Raw genomic sequence first — 16,160 nt, forward strand, 5'->3', positions numbered from 1 at the left:
TATTGCTTTATATCACCTACCTCTTTGGGTTATTGGAGAGAAGCACCTTGCAAATCTTTAAGTACAATATACAGTTATTTCCTTATAGTTTTGATATGTTGTGAATTGGCATAAGAAACTAAATGGGAATTTTTTGGTAGTTTTGTGGAAGTTGTAAATGACATGCAAAAGTAAGCAGACAACACAAAATGTTCTTTTTTCATATAATATTTTAACTTAACAATGACCAACATGTAGCCTGTGACCAAATAATTAACTCAAATTTTATAATAAAGTATTGTCAACATCCTATAAAAGAAGAAGAAAAAAAAATCAGACTTCTGTAGTATGAGGGAAAGGCTAAACATTTTTACATAGTTTTCTATGTTCTATTTCATGGGGGCATCACACCCCGAACCCCTGCAATGTGGAAGGAATAATTGCAAACATTAGCTATGTTATTCTACTATGAAGGAGACAAGAGTCACCATCTGAAAAGTTAACTTTATTCTCTCTTTCTCTCTCCATCTCTCTCTCTCTCTCTGTCTCACTTTGATTCTGCCTCCTCACTTCTGAATGGATACAAACCTGATTCAAAAGCCCTTTCTGTTCATTTCATCTCATATTTCCTTCCCTTTACACTAGTAATGGGAGTAGGGATCATTGATAAAATTACTGGAATGCTTGTAAGATTAGGTAATCATTTCAGTTCTTGTTTTGTTCCTCTTCCAAGCCTGTTGTCAGAAAATTTTTTTTTTTTCAGTTTTTGAAATAGGTCCAGAACTCTTCCTCTTTTATTATCATTTGATAGATGAAATTATCTTTTTTTTAATTCATTTTTCCAAATTATCCCCTCCCTCCCTCCACTCCCTCCCCCCCAAGGCAGGTAATCCCATACATTTTACATGTGTTACAATATAACCTAGATACAATATATGTGTGTAAATACCATTTTCTTGTTGCACAATGAAATTATCTTTAAAACAAATTAAAAATTATGTCAGAAAAGTTTAAAGAAAGTTTGAATTCATGTGAAGGGAGAAGAGGAGGGGCAAGTGTTAGCATGGCATAAGGAAGGTAGTTGAGTTGCCAGTATTATGGTCAATAAGCCTGAAGAGGGAGGGCAACAACCACCCTCTCATCATATGCCAAAAGATAGAAACCCTAACTGTTCAGGTTACTTCTAATAAGTCAATATTCAAAGGCAGCACAATAAAGGATTCATGAATCCTAGCGGTATTTTTCTCTGTGTCTCCTGAGTGTTTTGTCCTTGTGTGAAGTGTATATGCCTTAGGGGATACTCTAGTGTGCCAGGTTACCTGAACTCTGAGATATAAGGAATACAAAGCAATTCGATCAGAGTGAGGATTCTGTGTCAGAAGGTCAGCTACAGTTGAATACCTGACAATACCCATTAAAAATATATATATATATATATATATATATATATATTTAATGTTTTAATTCCCCCCAGTTACATGTAAAACAATTTAAAAAATTTGTTTTTAAAACTTTGAATTCCAGATTTTTTACTTTCTTCCTCACTCCATTTTCCTTTCAGAAAGCACATGTGAAGTTATGCAAAACATATCCATGTCATATTGTGAAAGAAAACATAGATCTCCCCCCCCCCCAAAATAAAACCCTCAAGAGAAAAAAAAAGTATGCTTCATTCTATATTCAGTTACACTTCTTTCTCTATGTATGGAAAGCATCTTCCATCCTAAGTCCTTCAGAACAATCTTGAGTCCTTGTATTTCTGAGAATAGCAGAGTTGCATGGCTGACCATCCTACAACATTGCTATTACTTTGTACACAATATATTTAAATCTACTTGAGTTTATGGAGTTCTTTCCAAGTTTTCCTGAGAGCATTATCTTCATATTTTTCCTACAGAACAATAATATTCTGTCATAATCATATAATAGCTAACTTCTTGGTTGTGCCCCTGTAAGAGTGTCATAGCTCTAGTTTCCAGTAATCAACCTGGGCAAAATTGTTAGGGGGGGGAAAGTTTGTCTTTGGTGAAATTCCTTTTATTCCATTTTTTCCCCTGTATCATCTGGACTAGCTCTCTGGAGGATCTCAGTACCATCCCGAGTCCTTAATCTTAGAAGAGGAGTGAAGAGGCAGGAACCCATGTGGATGATCAAGCATGGAGTTCTCTCAAGTTCTTTCAGCCTTAAATACCGTAGTATAATTACATTATCGTAGCACACTGCACTTATGTTAACTATACTAGTCATGTACTAACTATAAGATGCTGAGCATATAGGACCACATAAGCATCTTGCTATTATTATGTAGATGCATGTATGCTGCAAATATTTCTGCTTCAAGTAGAATACAGGATGTCACACCCCCTGACTGAGGAAGGCTGAGAATGCCCCCAATGAGAGATGAGAGCAGAACCAGATATTGTCCGCAGGTTCCCCCTGGGCTGAAGGGTTTCATACCTCACCCTGAGTTCCCCCACTGTCTGTAGCCCTCTATATTTTTCTTCTTTCCCCTTTCCCTTCTCCCTCCCTTTTTTCCCTTGCCTTCCTTCCATAGGGCAGCTACACGAACAGTGGATAGAGCACTAAACTTGGAATCAGGACGACTTTATGAATTTCAGTCTGTCCTCAGACACTTAGTAGTATATGACCCTACACAAGTTATTTAAAACCGTCTTTGTCAGATTCTTTATGAGTTAGAGAAGGAAATGGTCTACTACTCAAGTATCTTTGCCAAGAAAATTCCAGATGGAATCTCAAATAAGTGGATATGACTGAACAATGACAACAACATATAATAACATTTTTTAAAGATGCCTTCTGGAGATCAAGCAGGTATAATAACAAAATCTCAGACTTGGGACCTAGAGACGAAAAGTTACTTCTCTAAGGTCATAAAGTAGATTAGTAGCATGGATAGAATTGTAACTCAAGTTTCAGGTCAAAATTCTGTGCTGTTTTCTGGGAGATGCAAAGCAGTGGGGAAAAAATAAAGAAGCACACTTTCTTGTTTTTTGATTTTGTTTTTGTTTTGTTTGTTTCTTTCCTGTTATTTTGTTACATTCAGGACTCCTGGTTAGGAAACTCCCTTTATCTATGCAGATCAGAAATTGTTCTGCAGTTTATAGGAATAGAAATTTGCCCAAGTATTTGCCCAGGATTAAGTGTGAGAAGCAGGAAGTGAACCAGGTCATCCTGACTGCAAGATAACCTCTCTCTCTCCATTACTTCATCATACTGCCTGTCTGTAGCATCATCTATTTTTGAAGTAGAAGGGATCTTAGAGGTTACATAGTCCAGGCAACACCACCACCTTCCTGATGAGGAAATGGAGGCCAGAAAATCAAATCTCAGCTCTATCTCGAGATCATTAGGTGGCACAATGGATAGGAGGAAGACTTCTCCCTGAGTTCAAATTTGGCCACAGACACTTGCTAACTCGACCTTGCACAAATTCTTTTTTTAATCTCAGTTTTCTCATTTGTAAAAAAGTTGGTTATGGAACCAGAGGACCTGAGTATGATCTTAGACAAATTATTTAAACTCTCTGAATCTCAGTTCCATTACTGATAATGTAGGGATAATATTTGCAATGGGCTACCTAAGTGATATTCTTTTGATACCTAGTAAGTGAGATAGGGCTCAAACTTCTGTCTTCCTGATTCCAGGACTAGCACTCTATTCAAGTGTCATGTAGCTGCCTCTTGTTTTTTCTATTATGGACAGTCTTTTTAATACTTGATATCACCAATAATATTATATGTCATTTTGATAATATAGGCGCTTAATACAAGATAGATCACAAGTGTGATCACATTAATTGTAAATATAACTTCTTTTTAAAATAGATGATTAACTGAAGGACACCTTGAGATATTGTATTACCAAGAAATGTGTGGCTTATAATATAGTGGAAGAACATTAATCTGGAGGTCAGAAAACCTAGGTTCTTGTTCTAGCTTTTGTCCATGAATTAAAAAGGTGAAATTTGGGCAATTTTATTTATTTATTTTTTTGAGAAATTTATTTCTTCACCAAGGTTTTGCAAAGGTATATGTTAAAAGCTATCTTTGCATGTATTTGGAAGAATAAAATGCTGTTTTGTAATGCCTCAGTTTCCCTGAATTATTAACTATGCCCTGAATAAAATTTTTATGGCTACCTCCCCCTTCATGGCCATTAGGAACAAGAAAATTAAAACCTCGAAGCTCTGGCCACTTTACATTCCATTCCATCATATCAGAAATCTCCAGGTGCCTTATCTCAAATCCTTGCTGGGATAATTTCCCCCTCTGTTTGAGTATTGCCCCCCTCCTCTGTCTCTTGTCCTTCATTTTCTTATCTTGTCCACTCACCCAGTGTCCTCTCCCCCCTTATTTTTATCCTGTCAGGAACTAAGTTATGATCCTTTCCTGGACAGCCCCCCCCACTCCCTTGTCTGCCTTTGTTTCCCCTACCTATAAAAATCTCCTGAATTAATCATTCGCTGCTGAATGCTTTGAGACCAGTCCCATGCAGCTGGCTGGCCTTGGCTAGTCTAAATTCTCCACAAGTAAAATATTAAAAACCAATCTCTGTCTTTCCTCAGTTTCTCCAGCAACACAATTTTAAAAAAGGAAAGGGGAATCCCTTTTGTAAATTTAATCTAAATTCTAAATCTAAATCTAAAACAATAAGACTTATTTTATTTAGCAATAGGGGGAAGAATTAGGAGCAATGGATGGACATTGCAAAGAAGTAAAAATAAGATTGAAATATGTTTAACATGATTGTATAATCTATATTACTTTTTTGGGAAGTGGGAAATTTGCAGAAATAATTGTTGAAAACTATTTTTACATGTAATTGGAAAAAATAAAATACTTTTGATTGAAAAAAATTTATGAAAGGAATTTATTTCTTCACTTGTAGAACTCCAGGGTAAAATTAAGTCCCCTTCTTGCTCTAACAGTCTGTTTTCTCTAAGGTTCCTTCCAGCATCAACATTCTATGTTCTAAGGGTTCTTCCAGTTCCATTCTTGAAGTTTTTTTTTTTTCCTTCCAGTTCTGCAAGGCTCCTTTCAGCTCTGACAGATTATAGGCCAAGGTTCCTTTTACCTTGGATTTTCAAAGCTTTATTTATTTGTATTGTTTTTCATTGATTTTTTTTTTTTTAAACAAAGAAAGATGTCTGGAGGGACAGAAAATCTTAAATCAAAAGCGCCACTGTCATTTAAAAAATTATATAAAGACTAAAAGCATCTTCAGATTTATAATTCAAGTCAGAGAGAAAATGATTTGATTTAAAATGAATTGGTTTACATGTTCTTCAAGGAATATAACATCATAAAATTGGAAGACTTGGGTTCTATGCAGTTTTGCTACCAAATGACAAGTTGGTTTCTCTGAGTCTCAGGTATCTATAAAGTAGGATTCCTTGCAATTTGAAAATTCAGCAGTGTTATATTTGTTGAATAAAAATCCAGTAACATTTGGGAAGGGTTGTAATCATAGAAAAATCTTTGTTCATGTCTCCTTCCATGACCTGGAACCTAGTTTACCAATCACAGTTTTAGGTTTGGGCTCCAATGACTTGGCAATAGTCACTTAGGTAATGAATGAAGAAAGTAATTATTGAACCCAGTTCTTCTGATTCCAAGATTTTTTTTTTTATCTTACCTTCAATAGAACGGAGCTTACCAGAAATTGGAATACTCATAAATAATTTGGTCAGTGCCTAGACAATTTTTAAGTTTCTTAAATCTATACTAGTTTCCCCCTTAGTCTATATTATACATCCTGGCCTGAAGTACCCATGATATCAACTTTGCTTTGCTTAGGACTTTGGAACTACCTTGTAAAGTTACTGTCCATGTATTCCATTCAGAATGTGATCTCTGTATTTCCAGTCCTTCAGATGAGCTAAAATTTACTTTTTAATAACTTCCATAAGTGATTCCTAGTTTTGTCCTTTGAGTCAAGGCAGAACAAGTCTTAATTCCTTATGCAGATGACAAACCTTTAAATATATGAAGACAAAAATCATGTCTTCCTTAAATATAGGCTTTAAATTTATTCCTATTAAATGTCATTTTAATAGATTCATCTCATTATTCTAGGCTATGAAGACCTTTTTGGATTCTAATTCTGTCATCTAATGTGTTACTTCTTCTTTTCAGCCTCAAGGCATGAGCAGGCCTGATATGCTAGGAAGCTAAGTAGGATCAAGGACAGTGAGGATTCTTGTACCTTCCACTATGAAGATGTCCCTCCACAGTAACAATGATTCACTGATTCACTAATCACCACTCTTTGAGACTTGTTATTCAGGCAGTTCCAAAGTCACCTAACTACTTTTTTTTTAGCCCATCAGGATAGCAAAAGATAATTTGCCAAATGCTTTCCTGAAATCTAGGCATATTTGTCAATGCACCTCTTTGTACTAGTTTAGTAATTCTGGCATAAAAGAAAAGGATGTTAGCCTGGTATGATTTGTTATTCGTGAACCAATTCTGGTTCACCCTTATTTTAAGGATTAGAATACTTTGTCCATTTTCAGTCTTACATCACGGTACCCATTCTGCATGAATTCATTTTTTAACAAATTTTTTTTACTAATGCTTTTTTATATCTCCTTCTTTTCTATGATTTTGTTTGAGTTTCTCCTTTTAAGAACAGCAGCAGCAGTAGCAATAAAGAGAGGAAAAAAAGTATTTCAGGAAAACTTTCTAATACATCATTGGAGTCTGACATATCAACTGTTTCCCTCTCATAGTTCTTCACCATTCTAATGATGGGAGCAATGTGCATTTTCTCATCTCTCCTTTGGGGAACAAGTACAGTCATTATATTAAACAACATTCAATTTTTTGTTTTTAAATTTTTGTTCTTTTTGTTAGGTGTACTGATTGTTTATTTTCTGCTTACTTTAGTTTATAGTTGCTCGTATGTTCATATAAGACTGCATACTTCTCTGACGTCTTCATATTCATCATTTTATGGTAATATCCAAAACATATATATCTGGGAGGCAATTAATCTGAGTCTGATTGCTTGAACATTAATTTTCTTATTTGTTCTATTTTTCCTTTTTGAGTAAATATACTCAGAAATATCTTCTATCCCTTTCAGTTTGAAGATCATTTTTCTTTGTAGAGGAAATAGAAACAAAGTAGGATATCAACAATACTAAATTTATGTGTTAAGTTATTGCCTTTCCATCTACTTTAAAGCATTTGTATTTATATGCAGCATGAGAAAGGAATGCAAAAATATTCCTGAATCCAAGTTTTCTGTGTAGAGGCAATGAAATGATAACTTCCTAGTCATCATGATTCTGGAATCTAGACTTCTAGTAGAGAAAGGAAATTTCCATGGCAGTACCAACTTTGTAAGTTACCTCATGAGAAGCTCCATATTCAAGAGTTCCTGAGTGTGAGAGTTTCAGGTACTTAGATCTTCTGGAGATAGATTTTTTTTTTTTTTATAGATATTTTTTTTTTATTTTTTATTTTTGTATTCATTTTTCCAAATTACCCCCCCCTCCCTCCCCCCGATGACAGGCAATCCCATACATTTTACATGTGTTACAATATAGTCTAGGTACAATACATGTGTGTGAATACCATTTTCTTGTTGCACAATAAACATTAGAATCAGAAGGTACATGCAACCTGGGCAGACAGATATTAGTGCTAACAATTTACATTCACTTCCCAGTGTTTCTTCTCTGGGTGTAGCTACCTCTGTTCATCATTGATCAACTGGAAGTGAGTTGGATCTTCTTTATGTTGAAGATTTCCACTTCCATCAGAATACATCCTCATACAGTATTGTTGTTGAAGTGTACAGTGATCTTCTGGTTCTGCTCATTTCACTCAGCATCAGTTGATTTAAGTCTCTCCAGGCCTCTCTGTATTCCTCCTGCTGGTCATTTCTTACAGAGCAATAATATTCCATAACCTTCATATACCACAATTTACCCAACCATTCTCCAACTGATGGACATCCATTCATCTTCCAGTTTCTGGCTACAACAAAAAGAGCTGCCACAAACATTTTGGCACATACAGGTCCCTTTCCACTCTTTAGTATTTCTTTGGGATATAATCCCAGTAGTAGCGCTGCTGGGTCAAAGGGTATGCACAGTTTGATAACTTTTTGGGCATAATTCCAGATTGCTCTCCAGAATGGCTGGATTCTTTCGCAACTCCACCAGCAATGTATTAGTGTCCCAATTTCCCCACATCCCCTCCAACATTTATCATTATTTGTTCCTGTCATCTTAGCCAATCTGACAGGTGTGTAGTGGTATCTCAGAGTGGTCTTAATTTGCATTTCTCTGATCAGTAGTGATTTGGAACACTCTTTCATGTGAGTGGATATAGTTTCAATTTCTCCCTCTGAGAATTGTCTGTTCATATCCTTTGACCATTTATCAATTGGAGAATGGTTCGGTTTCTTATAAATTATGGTCAGTTGGAGATAGATATTTTAATGCATCCTGTAGAGAAAGAAGATAGTCTATGTCTTCTGCATTTCAGCCTTTGGATGTTTAGCATTTTATTTGGAGCACAAAACCACTAAAAATATAATTGAGTTAGAAACTGAAGATAGAAAAAGCTGTGGTGTCAAACTATCGAGAAGGAACTGGTGAAATAGTGCCAGGCAGAGACTCTGAGATCGAGGTCATTGGGAATATGCAAGGATATCAGTAACTCTGTAACCTTGCAGCATCACACTGCTCAGTGTCTGAGGTGGATTTGAACTCAGTTGTTCCTGAACCCCACATATGGCACATTGCTGTGCTACTTAACTGATTCATGGTTAGAGAACATGAATGGTTAGAACTCTTGTATAGAGGGGCAACTCATATTTTTTGTACTTCTGAGCTGCTCTTCTGGTGGACCTGCTTTCTGCTGGACTTGCCCAACATAGTTCTGGGTGTATTCTGTGCTGTACCTATGGATGTAGTTTTAAGCCTCTTTGGGCATGGCTTCCTTCCTTCCCTCCCTCCCTCCTGCCCTCCCTCCTTCCTGCCCTCTTTCCTTTCCTTCCTCCCTTCCTTTTTTTTTTTTGGTTGAATTTCTGCTCATTTAGAACAGGATTTTTATTAGAGGTATCATTCTGATTTAAATTTTCTTTTACCTCTTGGATTAATTACTTCCTGTAAATCAATCTACCACTCTCCTAAATCTGATGACTTTTCCAAAAATCCCTACATAGCTATGTCTGATCAATTTCAAGGTTGTTTTTTATTTTATTTTATGAAGGCTTGTAGACCTACAGTCAAAATGTAATATAAAATTATGTTCTTTAAATCTAGGCACATTTTTGTCTTTAATGTGTGTGTTTTTGTCTCACATAAGCTCTTCTACCATAATAATGGTACTCACCTCACATGGTTTTTGTGAGGATAAAGTGAGAATATATGAAAAGTGCTCTGAAGATTTAAAGTGCCTATATCTGGTAGTTATTATTATTATTATTATTATTATTATTATTATTATTATTATTATAGTTTATGTGGGTATAGACTGAGAGTATCAATTAGAGTAGGGGTAGTAGGATTGAGAGGAGGGAGGGTACTAATACTTAGAGACATTTATGGGAGGACTTTTTACTATTGCCATGGAAGAGTTGGGGGAGGGGAGGTCATTAAGGGAGTGGAATGAATCAAAGGTAATTCATAGCATCATAGTATTTACAATTGAAAGGGACATTAAATATTATTTAATTACAATTTCTTTCCACCTCCATTATTTTCTAAATGAGAAAACTGAGGCTTAGAGAAATTAAGCGCAAGGTTTGTAGTAGAGTCTGAAACTGAGCTTTTTGGTCCTGGTAGGTTGGCAGAAGTCAGTAATAGAGGAATAAGTTGGTCATTATTTGTTAACAATTTTTCCCAGGGATGTGATGTAGTTTGGGAAAAATGTGGATTTTGCTGTATTCACTAAGGGTACCTAATCTTTGGCTTTTAAGGGGAGAGATGAGAATAAATGGCAACTTGAGAGCACCGTCTGTGTCTGGGAAAGTACCACTATTACAGATTCAGCCCAGGTTAGTAATCACCCCTGGTTATTAGCGCAAGTGGCCTAAGTCCTATTGAATCACTCAGTCTCATGGAAGACCAATGATATGAGTCTTTTGCTTTGACAGGTGTGAAATGAAACCGTTATCCCCATCAGGAAATGGCTGGCAAAGTGCATTGCCTTGATATTTCCCAATAGCTTGCTGTAAAGAAATAGGAGGGAAAACAACAACAATGGAAGAATCTCTTGTCTAATTACTGGAGGTATTAATTACATAGATAATTTTGAGGTTAATGACTCATTAGCACATCAAAAGAGCAATTAGTTTATTGTTTCCATATTCTTGTGCAATCAGGCAGAAAACTGCTTCTTAATGTTTTGGTACCTTAATCAGATCATAAATATAATATAGGCATTGAATTTCTGTCTTTTAGGCTAAGGCTGTGAAAATTTTAATGGGACTGATTTTTATTGCATGAGCACATTTTTAATATACTAATATCTCTGTTTGAAGCTAATGCCACTGTTTGAAATTCCAGATTGAGTCATAATTAGTGTAGAAAAAATATGAGATTTGGATTTAGAAAGCCTTGGTTAAAAATAGAAACTCTAATTATTCCCTGTGTTATCTTGGGTTAGTCACATTCCCTCTTGGATTTCAGTCTCTTCATTTATAAAATAAGAAGTTTGGATTAGATGGCATATGAGGTCCTTTCCAAATCCTAATGCTTGTTATGATCCTAAGTAATTTTTCCTCTTTGAGCTTCAGTTTCCTCATCTGTGAAATAAAAGTATTTGGATTAGAAGATCTCTAAATCCTATGTGTGATCCTTATCTAAGGATGCTGCTATTATATAATTTATTAGATATCCTCTTCAAATCATACACCCCCCCCCCACATGCACAGATAAATATTTTCCTGGTAATGGGATGGCTTTTTATTTTTCATTCATAGTTTTTCACCTAGGAGACTAATGGCTCCTGAAACACCAGAGGATTCTCGAAGCAAAATTGTGTAGTCTCAGAATACTTCAAAGATCTAGTCTTGCCTTTTAGAGGTGTTCTACCCCTACCTTTGGGCCCTTTCCCCTTATAGCACTTTCTGCTTTCTTCTTTCAGAATTTTCTCTCAGAAAAAATTCTAATGTCTTCAAATATCAACATTGAAAGGAATCTTATATGTTGCTTAGTCTTGCTTTCCTTATAAGCAAAGACCTCTGAAAAGAGAATCATCATTTATACTTTTGGAAAATTTAAGTTATTTAATTAATTTTTATTTGATTATTTAAACACAAATACAACTATATTAAAAGAGATATAAATTCAACAAAAGATTTTCATTATAGAATATATATTTTTGGTCAGATGTGGTAATTCTGCCAGGCAAGATGAGGCTGGTGGATTAGGTTAAAGTCAAAGAAAAAATCCTTACCCTGAAGGAGCTTAAATTCTACTAGGGGAAAACAAAATCTATTTAAACAAACTGTATACATACACACTTATTTATAAATAAATTATACATATATGTATGCATGTTTGCACATATATGTATACACATATTATGTATATACACATGCATACAATACCAATAATTTCTTGGGAGGGAGTTCCTAGTTTTTGCTGCTTTGTGAAATAAGACCTGATTCGAGCCTTGAATCAGCTGGCATTCCAAAAGATAGAGAAGGAAGAAGAGAGTTCCCTGGGTAGGTGACGGACGGTAATAAAACACTATAGTGAGAGGATGGGGTATTTTCTTTGGAGAGCAGCAGAGAAGTTAAGAAAATAATTTCAGAAGATGAGTTAGAATCAGATTGTAAAAAAAATTTAGATGTCCACCCGAGGAATGTATTTTATCTCAGTGGCAGTGGAGACTCACTGAATTTTCTTGCGCTTTAGTGACATGATCAAGAGTGCCATGGTCTATAGGGTAATACAGAAAAAGTGAGCTGGTTTTGGAATTAGAGGACCTGGGTTCAAACATCAGTTCTTTTCCTTTTACTACCTGTGTCATCATGGACAAGTCATGTAACATATCTTGGCTTCAGCTTGTCATCTACAAAATAAGGGGTTAAGTAATATGGATTGCAAAATCCCTTTTGTTTCTAAATCTAAGATCCTATAATTCTTTCTTAGATCCCTTAAGTATGCTAGACCTAGCTTGAACTGGCTTGTAAAAAATGATTGTTAAATTTTCAATATGAACACTTTGTCTCTCAGAAATTGACAACACTATAAATCAGGACTTGTTTTGTTGTTTGTCTAGAATTACTGGAGAGGGAGAAAATGTTTATAATGTAGATCAAACTTAAAAGAATGTTGTATATACATTTTTCCTTGGAGAGCTGGTTGTTAAACATTTAAGAGAATCTATCTTCAAAAGACAGTTAAGCAATATGGTAGATTATTACTGGATATAGACACAGAAGATGACTTGTAAGAGAGATTTTTAGTCCCCACTTTTAAAAAAATGTATTTTGATTCATATCTTTTGCTTTTGTATATCACTTAAATTTCTTTTTATATTCTATAACAAATAATTTTTTTGGGCGGGGAAAAAGAAAGCAAAGGAAGAAGGGGAAAAAAACAGCAAAACTGATCAGCACTTTGTAAAGGTACAACAATATACGCAATGTTCCACATATAAGAACTTCCCACCTCTGCAAACAAGTAAAGGGAGATAAACTCATATTTTACTTGGAACCCTTCTTATTCTTGGTTATTCTGTAATATTCACACTCAATTGTTTTATTTGTTTTGCTGTTCTTTTCATTAACACTTGTTGGTGGTTTTTGTATATATTGTTTTCTTGCCCTGCTTTATTCATTCTGCATCTATTCATGTATTATAATTAGTCATTCTCTTTTGAAAAGATATCTACTTCCAGGTCTTTGCTATCACAAAAAGGGCGATTACAAGTATTTTAGTGTGCATATAGAGACTTCTTATTAATGATTTCCTTAGGATATATATATCTAGGAAGTTCTAGATCAAATAACATTTTAGTGACTTAATTTGTATAATTTTAAGTTATCTTCCAAAATAACCATAGTGATTCCCAGGTCTTCCAACAATGCAGTAGTGTGCTTATTAATCCACAGCTCCACTATCTTTTCTCATTAATAATTTGCTGACTAATGAGATAAAAGCTCCGGGTTGCCTTTGATTTACATTTATCTTATTATTAATGACTTGGTACATTCTTTCATCTGATTATTAATAGTTTACAGTTATTTCTTTGAGAACTATTCATATACTGTGACTACTTGGGGAATGAATTTTTGTATATAATAATATGATACATGTACATATAATATATACATATGATAATATGTACATATGATACATATATGTTCACCACACACACTCTATCTATCTATCTATCTATCTATATGCATTTGTAGATATATGAACATACAATGTGGTATAAAACCCTTATCTGAGGATTTTGATATAAAAATTTTTCCTGTGTTGTAATTCCTTCCTTTCTTTTTTTGTTTGCTGAGGCAATTAAGGTTAAGTGACTTGCCCAGGGTCACACAGCTAGGAAGTGTTAAGTGTCTGAGGCCACACTTGAACTCAGGTCCTTCTGTGCTCTATCCAATTTGCACTTTAAAAAAAAATGGTTTAATGAGTTTTGTGCTTTTTTAAAAGACCATTTCTGTGTATATTGAGATAATCATGTAGTTTTGGATGTTTCTGTCTTTAAAATGATTGTTGATTGTTTCCTTAATGTTGAACTATCCTTGTATCTCTGGCATAAATCCAACTTAGTCATAATGAATGATTTTTTTTTTTTTTTGGATGATTTACTAAAGTCTGATAGAATTTTATTTAATTTTTTGAATTGATATTTACTAATGATATTATTATATTAGTTTTCCTTCTTTGCTTTATCTTTATGTAGTTTATATATTTGCACTATCTTTGTCTAATAAATGGAATCTAGTAGGATGTTTTCGTTCTTAATTTATGGGAATAATTTGTGTAGTATTAGTACGAATTGTTCTTTAAATAGAATTCTGTGTATTGATGCATCAAGAGAATTTTTCTTTGGTAGTTCCTTACAGTTCTAGTTTCTTTTCTAATAGTTAATTAATAAGATCTGTATTTGGCCTTCTATTAGTTTGAGTATTTTACATTTGTTGGATATTCTTTTATTTCTTTTGGGTTCTCAGTTTTGTGTATACAATTATGCATGACAGATTCTGATAATTCTTTTTTATTTTTATTTTTTGCCTAGTTCATTCATTATTTTTGTTGATTTGATTTTTTTTTTTTTTGGCCCTCTTTTAAGTCATATTGGCTAAAGAGTTATCAATTTTGTGTTATATTGGCTAAAAAGTTAGTTATCAATTTTGTTAGTCTTTTCAGAGAACCAGTTTTTAGTTTTGTTTATAGTTCTACAGTCTTTTAGCTTCCAGTTTATTTCTCCTCAAATTTGCAATTTCCTTTAGTGTTTATTTTGGATATGTGAATTTTGGTTGGCTTTTGAATTTTAAAAAATGAATATTCAATTCATCAGTCCCCCTCAACATACCTGATTTCAACTCCTACTTTTTTGGACTCACATGATGCATGGTAAATTTTGTTCTGCACTCATTTTTATTCTAAATATATTTTATTTTGTAGGTTTGTTTCTTGTAAGCAAGAGATTGTGGGGTTTTATTTCCTTATTCTCTCACTTTTTTGGGTCTCATTGATTATTTAATCCTTTTAAATTAAGAGTCAAATTTATATTTTTCTTTTTTTTCCACTCTAATATTGCTATTCTCTTTTCCTCAATTTGGAATTTATTTTCATTCCTCTTTTTCTTTAAAGATTATTGTTTTTTTCAATTATTTTTGTTTACTTAATTTTAAGCCAAGCAAAAAAAAAATTTTTATGACTCTTTCACCCTGAACCTGACTGAACTCAAGGCTTCTGTATCTTAATCCCAAATCCCTTTCCATTTGTCACCCCTTTTTTAGTTCTGCAGTTTTAACATATTTGCCTCTTCTTCTTTTCCCATTTTATCTAGTCATATGATCTCTCCACTTTTTTTTCTCTCAAACTATTAATTAAAGTCCGCTTTTTCTCTTTCCCTTCAACTTCTTTTTTTTTTTTTTTCATTTTCTCCACCTTTTTCTGAAAATGATCTTGTTCTCTTCCCTTTTTGTTCTGAATTTTTGATCTTTTTATGGTCCTTATTCTTTTATGATTGCCTTGGGGTCATTTGTTTTTTCTTTAGTATTTCTTCATGAAATTAAAGATGACAAAGTACATATTTTGGGTTCCCTCTAAACAATTTTTATGTTATTGCTTTAGAGATTTTTCTACTTTCTGCCTTTTTTTCCTATTGTGCCTTACTCTTGCAAGTATCAATACTTGTAGATGAGAAGTATTATCCTATTAGAGAAATTTTCCTGTGTCTAAGATTTCTTTCATTTTTTATCCCCTCTTTTTTCCCATGACCATTTTCTTTTTTTCTTTCTTTTTTTTGGTCATGAAATATCTATTTTGGGTGGATGCACTCTCATATTTCTGGATGCTAATTATCCTTGGGATGTGTGAGTCTCCTAAGGTGGATGGTATCCATAGAGGCATAATACTCTCTGAAATAGGGGTTTGTTTGAGCGCCAACTACCTGAAAATTATATCTACTCTACCACACCTATATTTTATTATTAGACTCTCCATTCCTATCAGGCAGTGCTCGTCAGTGGGATTCCCTTTCTGTACTGAATTGATATTTCACTTACTTTTTTCTTTTTTAAAACCTCTCTCTTTACCGCCTCACTTATTCTTCTGAGTTGGTTTTTTTTTTTTTTTTTTTTTAAACTACAGGAGTAATATTTTCTTTGCTCATTATCACTAAATTGATAAGGGTTTAGGTGATAACATGCATTGTCTTCTACCTCCTTTTTTTTTTTTTTTTTTTTTTTAACCTTTTTATGCTTCCATTCTTCAGTTTTATTCCCACTAAAATAATTGTTCACCAGTAAAAGTGTGTTTGAGGGTATGTGCTTAAGTGGTGGGGTAAGTTAATGGTATTTCAGGTCTGTTTTGCTATCATCATTTCTATTTGTTTGTTTTTTATCTTTATCTCTTAACATATATTTTTACTGGAATCTCTTAAAGGGGCAGTTATGTGGTACAACAGATAGAATGCTGGGCCAGTAATCAAGAAGACCTGAGT

The 16,160-nt window shown here is 34.0% G+C and overlaps 1 protein-coding gene across 5 annotated transcripts in view; it reads left to right on the forward strand.

The window, feature by feature from the left end:
* The window catches only part of DCDC2C (doublecortin domain containing 2C), a 173,926-nt gene that overhangs the window by 13,543 nt on the left and 144,223 nt on the right, over positions 1-16,160 (forward strand). Inside the window, exon 3 of one of the 5 annotated variants that reach the window (XM_074288066.1) lies at positions 9,937-10,014. The exons of the other annotated variants lie outside the window; for them this stretch is intronic. Within the exon in view, the coding sequence (XP_074144167.1) occupies positions 9,937-10,014 (78 nt within the window). The remainder of the gene's footprint in view (positions 1-9,936; positions 10,015-16,160) is intronic. 5 annotated transcript variants of the gene reach the window in all.

This window comes from Sminthopsis crassicaudata, chromosome 2 (assembly GCF_048593235.1).
Source record: "Sminthopsis crassicaudata isolate SCR6 chromosome 2, ASM4859323v1, whole genome shotgun sequence".
NCBI lineage: Eukaryota > Metazoa > Chordata > Mammalia > Dasyuromorphia > Dasyuridae > Sminthopsis > Sminthopsis crassicaudata.